This window comes from Epinephelus lanceolatus, chromosome 20 (genome assembly GCF_041903045.1).
Source record: "Epinephelus lanceolatus isolate andai-2023 chromosome 20, ASM4190304v1, whole genome shotgun sequence".
NCBI classification, from domain to species: Eukaryota; Metazoa; Chordata; class Actinopteri; order Perciformes; family Serranidae; genus Epinephelus; species Epinephelus lanceolatus.
Genome location: NC_135753.1, coordinates 14,670,286 through 14,680,457, shown reverse-complemented (window position 1 = coordinate 14,680,457; position 10,172 = coordinate 14,670,286). Strand labels below are relative to the sequence as shown.

Genomic DNA, 10,172 nt, shown 5'->3' with positions numbered 1-10,172 from the left:
GAAAGTCAAACAAGAGTGTAGTGTGGTTCTCCCAGGCGGGCGGGCGTTGTCAGACGGAGCCAAGCCCACAGGACGTGCAGTCAGTCTGCTGCTAAGTCTCTGGAGTTAGCTAGACAGCTAGCCATGAGCTAACAAGTAGCTAGCTGAGTCTTCTCATCTTGCCACCATAACTCAACCTCCGCCAAACGTCGTGCTAAGGTGAACACTATTTAATTTCCCGGTAGGTGATGTTCTTCACACTAACGCTGCTGCTGTAACGCTCGCTGCTGGTCACGTTTGCTCTTTTTTATTTTCTCGTTGCATCATTTAGTTGTGATTAGCTGCTCGTTAACGCTTGCTAGCCTTTTTGCCTGTGTGGCCACCCTAGCTGTGGCTAGCAAGGACCAACCGAACATCTGTTGCTGGGTGTCTCATGTTCAAGAATTCTCTTGTAATAGGTTTATTAGAGCCTCTACCATCATGGTGAACTTCCCCAAATGTTAATTAGCGTTCAGGTGACGTTAACCCGCTGAGGTAATGGGTAGTTAGCCTGTTAGCCACATCGCTCCACTGGAGTCAACCTGCTAGCTAGTTTACCTGCTGTTGACATGTCCCCCGCTAACTTGCTAATAAGTTAACATGGTTATTAGAGTGTTGTGCATTGTTATTAATGCTTATAGTCGTCTGTTGTTGTAATAATAAGGTGAAATTGTCGCTTGGTCAGCTAACAGTATAAACCATGCCACTGTAATTTTGACGTGTCAGTGTAATTACGTTGTTGAGCCAATTTTGTGATGAATATGATTAGCGGTTATGAGGACACACCTAATTATGGTTACACCTAATTCTGAGGTCATTGAAACCTAGATACTTGTTGTTGTCATTGTAGACGTGTCTTAAAGACCTAACGTTTATTAAAATATTACATACACATAAAGATAATAATGTTTACTTAAAGCTGCATGATAGTAGACATACTTCCTTACTATTGGGGTTGAAATGGTTAAAGTAGAAGGACATTGCATCCTGTACTAAATCGTAGTATTGACTTTCGTGCATTGACCCCTTTTGTTAATTTCTGTAATAACCTATTGGCTGCATTCCCATCTTTCTCCCTGATCCCCAGAGGTCTGTGTGGGCCTGTGATAGGGAAAGGGCATTAACACGCACTTCATGGTATTCCCATAGTCTTCCCGGACTGTCCAACATGAGAAGCTGACCACTAAATGGCTTTGGCATATGTCAGATTTTATCCAGTCCTGTCAAAATGTGGAAAATACTACCAGATGTTACTCAGAAGCTTTTAAAAAAAGTTATATTTCTTAGCTAAATGGCTTTCACAGGTTCCTGTTGGGTTAGTGGGATTTGGGTACTGTTTGTACTGATGTACTAGTAGTTAATCCCCGTGTCATCAATGTGGTAGTTTTTTTAGGAATGCCACAAGCAGTATTTTACCACTGATTTGTAAATACATGTGTGTTGGCTGCAAACTAGCATTCAGGAGATAGCCTGTGATCTATAGGACTGACCATGAATGCACCTTTTGGCACGCCTTTTTCTCAGCTTTAACGTCCATGCAGACATCTTTTTTTTGTTTGAATCACCCAAATAATTATTGCACAGTGTATACTATGAGTGTAATTTTCTCCAGTAATGAGATCTATGTCTATGACTTTTTTGTTCTTGCCAAGAAAAAACATATAAAGCCAGAGTATTCACTATAGCCACATTAAGGAATGTATAATCACTCAGCGGACACATAGCTGCAGGGAGGAGTGAATTAAAAAATACTGATTATAAAGCAGTTTCTAATGCATCAATCTAGTACCGGTGGTCATTAGCACATTTTATCTCTCTAGCCCTAACCAGATACAGAGAATAATCCTCCGCATTATATTTATAGTGTAATGGCAGTTTCTCCTGGTTTTATTTTATTGCATTGAGACACATTGATGGCTCTGCAATCTAACTGCAGAAATGGAATCTAGAGTCTCGGAAATGATGATGAACCATCTTAGGATTTCTTCTCTCTCTCTTCTCTTTTTTTTATGTCTCTCCAGGCATTATCATTTGGCCCCTGGTTGCAGCTGGATTTTACGGTCTTCATTTTACAATCCTTCCTTCCACCTCCAGCTCAGCCTTGAACTTTCTACCTTTGACACTCAGATCTCCTGGTATACAGAGCCATGGCAGCTGCTAAGCCGAAAGGGCAGAACTCTCTAGCCCTTCACAAAGTGATCATGGTGGGCAGTGGAGGAGTGGGGAAATCAGCCCTCACACTCCAGTTCATGTATGATGAGGTGAGCGACTTGCATCACAAAAATCAAGTAAAAATTCACAAGTTGTTGAAGTAGGAGGAAAGTTTCTCTTTTCTGGCTGACCAAGTTATTTTTTTCCCTTCATAGTTTGTTGAAGACTACGAGCCCACCAAAGCAGACAGCTACAGGAAGAAAGTGGTGCTGGACGGAGAGGAGGTACAGATTGACATCCTCGACACAGCTGGACAAGAGGACTATGCAGCCATCCGAGATAACTACTTTCGCAGCGGCGAGGGTTTCCTCTGTGTATTTTCCATCACAGAACTGGAATCATTTGCAGCAACAGTAGACTTCAGGTCCAGTAGCAAACAATATTTCGACGAGACGCTTTTCCATCCATTAGAATTTAATGACAGTCATCATTAGGTATCTTTCCCCTGTTAAAATACATAATCAGTGTAAGCTGTTTTGACTTTTTGAAACATCATTAAAAGCGACTGTATTTTCTACAGTTTTACCTCATTCACATCAGCAAGCAGTAGCCTATGTAGTTACATAATTCATGGCTGAATGACATTTCTTTTGTTTTGCAGAGAGCAGATCCTGCGAGTGAAGGAGGATGAGAATGTGCCCTTTCTCTTGGTTGGTAACAAGTCAGATTTGGACGACCGACGGCAGGTGAGCGCAGATGAGGCGAAGGCACGTGCCGAGCAGTGGGGCGTGTGCTATGTGGAGACTTCTGCCAAAACCCGTGCCAATGTTGACAAGGTATGTTTGACCAGCTGAAGATAGGCTTTCCTGGCTGCATCTGTCGTTTTTCCAACTCATTTCTGCATGACATAGGTGGGCTGTGTGACATTAAAGCAAGATGATTGTGACAGCCTTCTGCTAGCTAATGTAATTGAAAGAGACTGCTACTACCTAGCTAGCTAGCCTATCCAGTCCCTCTGCCTCATTTCCCACAGTTTAAAGAATAAGGGCTCATCATTGGGTATGTATACAGACACAGCTGTAGCCTTCTGTCTATACTCTGCATTCATTTTGTGCTTATTTGTGCACGTTTTCGTAAAGCTTACAGATACGGACAAAATAGAGCAACATGACTGGAGATCATGGAGGCAGTGTCGCGTAGTTCAAGCATGATACAACCAAAGGAAATGACAAAATTATTAAATGACAGAACAAACTGGTAATGTAGTAAAAAGAATTTTCTGTCCCTATGTTGCAATGTATTTAAGGCCCTATAGACCACCACTTTCTACAGTGCTGCCCCCATTAAAAGGTACATTATAACGACCTCCGGTACTGCTGTCTTGTCCTCTAGTGCCATCAGGTGGATGTATCAATTCCATCATAAAGGATGCATGGAAGTAGGAGGGCAGTGGCGTTTACAGCATTTGAAGTCAATCTATTTTTGTACATGAAGGGAGTATAAATGAGCCTTAACAAGACTGACCCCCTGGGGTAAGTGCAGGCTGAATTTGAGTTGCTACAACCGCTGAAGGCTCGTCTTTGAGAAATATGACGGCTACAGTAACTTTGAAAATAGCAATATGGGCAGTTAAAGATCAACTTGTGCTTACTTTCACCCAGCTCTGTCACGGCAGTGTGTGAAGATGAACAGTGTTTGGCTTCCCCCGTATCACCACTGTGCTGCCGAACCGTGGCTAAGCAGGGTGCTCCACACTGCCATGACAGAGCTGCTCAGCAGAAGTTTCAATTTAACAGCTGTAGCAACTCAAATTCACCCAGCAACTGATAGCACAAACAGTTTGACACAGGGAAGGCAGACATATGTAAACAAAAGATGGTTCATAAAGGAGGTAGAGGGGCATCGAAAATCAACATCCATCTTCGAAGAAGAGGCATGAGAAGGGGTAGAATTCCTCAGTGTGTTTTGGCAAGAGTGGCGTTCAAAGCCACTGATGAGCTCAAGCTGAAGACATTACTGTTGTTGTTTCTAGTGTGTGCTCTGTATACAAAGCGACGATGTGCATGCACGAATTGAGGAGATGATGTCATCTTTTCCGAAACGCTCCATTTTTATAAATGTTGCTTGTATGATAAATTTGACTGAATATTATTCGTACGAGGGGATTGACAAGTTCTGTGTAAATGTGTAATCTGTAAATATAAAACAACTTCCACAAGTACAAAAAAAATTGTAAGCTCACAAAATATAACATCTGCAAATATACGAACAACTCTGTGCATTAAACGTAAATCCGCAAGTGTAGAATTGAGATTCACAAATACATAATGGATTTACAAATTTATGTAAAGAGGTAGGTAGAGGGGCATCGAAAATCAACGTCCATCTTCGAAGAAGAGGCATGAGAAGGGGTAGAATTCCACAGTGTATTTTGGCAAGAGTGGCGTTCAAAGCCACTGATGAGCTCAAGCTGTGCAGTTTCACAGGGCGCCCAGCGTGCCGCAGAGGGCACTACTTGCAGCAGTAGCTGGCAGCAAATCATCAGGCCTTGATGTCAAGCAGCACACTTCGGTCATGCAGAAGTGGGCTTGGTTTTATCAAAAGTAGGCTGGAAAGACGAGTGTGTTTTTACTCAGTTGACATTGAGCAAACAGAAAACGTGAACTCCTACTCTTTGTTTTTTTTTTTTTAAACAGGTGTTCTTTGACCTGATGAGAGAGATCCGGGCGAGGAAAATGGAGGACAGCAAAGAGAAGAACGGGAAGAAGAAAAGTAAAAGTTTGGCCAAGAGAATTAGAGAGAGATGCTGTATTTTATAGTGTTAAAGGAGAAGCAGGATAGCTGCTTATGTACATATACATTTCTCAGACTTTTGCATTTATTTTGTGCCCGTACCTGACCATGACTTTCTGTTCCTGGCTTCCAGGACATCTGACCATGTGTCAGGGAGTAGTAAGGTGGCACTCCATACACCATTTATAGCTCTAACTTTTTATGTGCTGACACTCCAAATAATTTATGTACTCTCTCTCTCTTCTCTTACTCTGACCACATTACAGAGTGTAATAAATGGATGGTGTTTAATTTAGGCCTAAGCTTGACGAGAGGCTAAGCCCTGAAATGTTACAAAAGTTTTCATTGTAAAGTTTGATGTGTATAATATATTCAAGACAGCTGTGCAGTTGAAGAGAAAAGATGAAAATGACAGTGTCAGAGCCAAGTTTTAAACGGGGGGGAAGTTGTAACTGGAGCTTGGGTAGGAAGTGGAAGTGAGCAGACTCAGCAGTATAGTGTCAACCCAGAATTCATCAAGTGCCACAGAGGAAATGTTCGTCGCACTGGTGAATCTGTGAAGCATTTTAATCGAAGGAATCGTTACTAAGAGCCGAAAATTTGATGCCATTCCTAGTTGTTGTTTTACACCTCAGTTTTACTACGTGGTAAGGTTATGAACACTTATTTTTATCTGTGAAGTCAAACTTTTTTCTCTCTTCTTTTCTTCCTCGTCCTCTATCATATCAACCAGTGTAAGATAAGCGCACTAATGTTTCTTTCCCCTCCGCGTCACTTTGTCGAGTCCTCTCTAATGCACAAACATTAATCATTACCCTTAAATCTGCGAGGGATTTTACAACACTTGAACCTTTTTCAATTCTAACATTTCAGAAGTTTTACCTCACATTGCCTTTTTTTTTTGCGATAAAGGAATCCCTGGTGCTCTGATAAAAAGGCGATTCCATAACACTACGTCCTTTACAGTACATGCTGTTTTTAAACACTTAAAGCTGATAAAATAAATTGCTTCCAGTCATGTAAAGATTTATTTAGCCTATTTGCTTTTCTTGGCTCAGACTTTTAATCACCAACCTTGTAGTCCCCTCTTTTTTTTTTTTAAACTGAAATGTATTTCTTAATAGGGGCTCAAGTGGGAATAAACTAATGGGTAGATGAATTTCAAGGCTTAAAATATCAAAAATGAATGATAGTAGTGAGGTTGTTCCTGTCCAAAAAAAGTTGCTCTCAGTCACCAAAGAAAAACGCTAGCTAGTACAAACAAGTGCCCACTTATTAATGGAGGTGAATGACAACTTGCTACAGTGAGCAGTGTTTGTGTAAGAAATATCTTTGTAAAAGTGATGGAGGCAAATGTTGAAGTTGGAGAATTTCATTGTGAATGGCCTGGGGGAGAAATGCAAAGCTAACGAGGGATTTAGTAATTCATGTACAGTGCATCACTGTTGCCTCTCTGTCCATTGTGAATGTGAATACTCCCCCCGTACCCTTCCTGTTTGCCTGTAATCTTAGCCTGCCAATGATGTGCAGAGTTTAGAGGTCATTGGCGTTTCTACTTTGTTTACCTTTGTTGCATTTTGTGTAAGGCTATTTAGCTGTAGTGACATCTTACTGAAACACCTGATTTGTTCATTTCCTCTTGCTCATGTAGTGACAATTTTACAGGCAAGTGATTGAAGCAGTGTAAAAAATTTGGCACATTGAGAACATGATCAACAGCTAAATTGCATAGACCAAAACACACTGTGAAATCTGCCCCTCTATTCTCTTTACGACTGAGCCACTCTTTTATATTTCTTTTAACTTATTTAAAATAACTTATTTTATATTTTTAAGTTGTTTTCAAAGTCGCCATCCAGAGGTTGTTGCCACACTTCACTCTCTGATCCAGTTTAAACTGTAGATGTGTGCGTTGCCAACAGCAACAGCTCACCATTTACATTAAAATATTTCCTCAACCAATAGGATGCCTAACACTGGAGTCTATGCAAAATAGTGATTGTTGTAATTGCAAAGAGGAAGAGAATATGAAATCTGGAAACTATTCAAAACAGTGTCACTGAGTGCACTCGAAGCATTTAGGCTTGAATGCTGTTCAGAGATGTGACCACAGCTCAGAAAACCTGAACCCAAAGGCCCCATCTACATGTTTACAGATACTTTTCAAAAACTGATATTTAGTGGAGATTGGATAAAATAGTTGTTTGTAGCGGACTTTAAACCATTGACAAAAAATGTTGACAAAACATTTGGTGTAGCGGAGGCCTCTGTTTGTCTATGAAGTGGTGCAGCAACTTTAAGCAGGTTTAAGTGTAAAGAAGCCATGAAACTAAGCAGTGCAAACAAAATGTAAGCAAATCGACAGTCCGACATTATTGTTGTTGTTTCTAGTGTTTGCTCTGTATACAAAGCGACGATGTGCATGCACAAATTGAGGAGATGATGTCATCTTTTCCAAAACGCTCCATTTTTATAAATGTTGCTTTTATGATAAATTTGACTGAATATTATTCGTGTGAGGGGATTGACAAGTTCTGTGTAAATGGGTAATCTGTAAATATAAAACAACTTCCACAAGTACAAAAAAAAATTTGTAAACTCACAAAATATAACAGCTGCAAATATACGAATGACTCTGTGCATAAAACGCAAATCTGCAAGTGTAGAATTGAGATTCACAAATAAAGACTGGATTTACAAATTTATGCTAGAAGTTGTAAATGTTAGCAAGATATTCACAAATGCTTTTCATTTTTTGTAAATTAAGTATATTCACATTTTTTTTTTACGTGTGTAATTTGTATTTGCAAATCTGTTTTATTTTTGCAAAAGTTTTTGGAGTTTACAAATATTTTTTGTGTTTGTGGAAGGTGTTTTATATTTACAGATTACACGTTAAAACGCGGATTGTCGACCCTTTAACAAAAAAAATTTATGACTTTTTGTTTTTTCAGGTTAACTGAAAATGGAGTTTCAAAAATTCTGCACCTTAGATGGTAAAAAATGTTATTTTAAGTGACCTAAAACTTTGCGTGTTGACAAGAGGTCAAAATGTAGAGAAAAATACACGTTTTAAAAAATATCTGTATACATGTAGACGGGGCCAACACTTGTAAACTGTTTTTCTATTTGAAAACACTTGTCTCATTGATTCCCTGAGTTAATACATACACACTGAGGAATTGCTGGCTTTGATTACAGGCTTTGTTTGTCACATTTCAGTGTGTAACTTGTACAAACAGACGGTAATGCAAAAGAATGTGCGTGGTATTTCCTGTTAACTGAAAAGCACACAGTAGTAGAGAGTTAAAGATATGTGACTCAAACCCAAAATGTGGGGATCTCATTGCATCGGAATGCTTATAAAGTAGTTTGGGATAATCTGTTTTAAGGGCTAACCTCCAGTACACCATACCATGACAGAAACATAACTGAGTTAGTGCGAGTTAAAGCAGCAGGCGCAGAAACTGACATATAGTGCAAGAATCACAGTCTGTTATGGCATACCTTCCTTAGCTTACGGCCATTACATTACCTGCTGTGTGTGTCTTCATCCTTCATCATGGAGGATTGCAGAAGCTACTAAAGTAACCACCATAGTGCTTGCTTACTCTAACATTGGCTTAACACTCATAATACTTTTCTCGTCATCTTAATAGACTTGATGGCCCAAATATTTTCAGCAGGATTCAAGGGGTGAAACTAAAACAGATATTTGTGTGAAAGCTACGAGCAAACTGTCCTACTGGGTATTCAAATGACTCGTTTTGCCTTTTATATAAATACCCTCGGAATAAAGAATAGATATCTTTGTCTTGGATTGGATGGTCGTATGTATGCCATCAGTTAAATGTTTCCTTCATGTTTACTTATTTTGAACATAACCACTAATGTAGCCTATCTGTTTGTGAATGCAAGAGGTGAAGCTTACATTTCAATTCATTTTTTTGTGAGTTATTTGGAAATGGCAAATAAAGTGGATATTACTAATAATATTTTCCAAATGTGTTCATATGTTTTTTGTGTTAAGATTTTTGTGTTGCCTTGAATTACGACAGTGTGACTGCTATTAATCAGTGTTGAATTTAAATTATTTTATACCATGAGTTACACTATACAAGCGTCGTCCTCACAGCAGCATTTTCCAGCTCCTCCTGGAGGATCCCGAGGTCTTCCCAGGCCAGATGAGCTATATAATCCCTCCAGCGTGTCCTGGGTCTACCCTGAGGCCTCCTACCAGTTGGACGTGCCTGGAAAACCTCTAACGAGACCAGCCCAGGAGGCATCCTGATCTGTTGCCACCTCAACTGACCCCTTTACATGTGAAGGAGCAGCTGCTCTACTCCGAGCCTGAGCTCCTCATCCTGTCTCTAACGCTGAGCCCAGCCACCCTATGAATAAAACTTATTTCAGCCGCTTGTATCTGAAATCTCATTCTTTCGTTGATTACTCAAAGGGTAGGGTGAGGGTTGGGACGTAGATAGATTGGTTATATGAGAGCTTCGGCTTCCGGCTCGGCTCCCTTTTCACCATGACAGTCTGGCGCAATGTCAGCACTTTTTATCATGGCTTTACCTTTAATTTCTCATGTTTATAGGTGGTTTTAAGGCATCATTTGTTCTGGTGGCACTATAATATCTGTGCAAGTGCAGGCTGTGTGGCTCAGCCCATGTCTCTGTGTTTACACAATCGCTCTGATTCTTTTTGCTGCATGTGTGCTCCTCCTAAAGGTCGGTTATGCCAATGTCATGGAGGAGGACAAGGACAAGGGAAGTATTGATTTACTATAGCACACTCAGATATGTTGCAGTAGCTGTGTGCTGGTTTATGACAGTGATAGCATTTAGTGATGGATGTGATGTAATGGAGAGTACTGATGACAAATTTTTGATTAGAGTGAAATCAACTGGCAACGTAAAAGCTTGTTTTCAATCCAGAATCAGAATCAGCCTTACTGGTGAAGTATGTGTGCATATACAAGGAATGTGACTCTGGTTTTGGCAATGCTTTAAATGTACTTACACAGAAATGAACAGCTAAGAACAAGGACAACAAAGCTGAATAAAGGTCAGGAATATACAGGATTAGTATGTTCATGAAAACAGGTGTATATATTAATATATATAAGAAGAACAACACAAATAAAATGTCTAAATACAAGCCAAGTGTTTCCGTAAGTTGTAAACAATATAAATAGTGCCAGTGGAATG

At 39.9% G+C, this 10,172-nt stretch overlaps 1 protein-coding gene across 2 annotated transcripts; it reads left to right on the top strand.

Moving 5' to 3' along the window:
* Positions 1-62: 62 nt before the first annotated feature.
* Positions 63-8,957, top strand: ralaa (v-ral simian leukemia viral oncogene homolog Aa (ras related)). Of its 2 annotated transcripts, none has more exons than XM_033638786.2 (5): positions 63-198; positions 2,040-2,279; positions 2,385-2,593; positions 2,831-3,005; positions 4,866-8,957. In XM_033638786.2, exons 2-5 carry the CDS (start codon positions 2,166-2,168, stop codon positions 4,986-4,988), a joined length of 621 nt encoding a protein of 206 aa, XP_033494677.1. In that variant the 5' UTR covers positions 63-198; positions 2,040-2,165; the 3' UTR covers positions 4,989-8,957. The 2 variants fall into 2 exon arrangements, with proteins under 2 accessions (XP_033494677.1, XP_033494676.1); XM_033638785.2 differs by having other exon boundaries at positions 69-220.
* Positions 8,958-10,172: the final 1,215 nt, after the last annotated feature.

What these genes read in the sequence shown, in the direction of transcription:
- ralaa (XM_033638786.2), top strand. Translation starts at nt 2,166, where the DNA reads ATGGCAGCTGCTAAGCCGAAAGGGCAGAACTCTCTAGCCCTTCACAAA. An exon ending in GCAGCAACAGTAGACTTCAG is followed by an intron (nt 2,594 to 2,830) that starts GTCCAGTAGCAA and finishes TTTGTTTTGCAG; the next exon opens with AGAGCAGATCCTGCGAGTGA. An exon ending in CCCGTGCCAATGTTGACAAG is followed by an intron (nt 3,006 to 4,865) that starts GTATGTTTGACC and finishes TTTTTTAAACAG; the next exon opens with GTGTTCTTTGACCTGATGAG.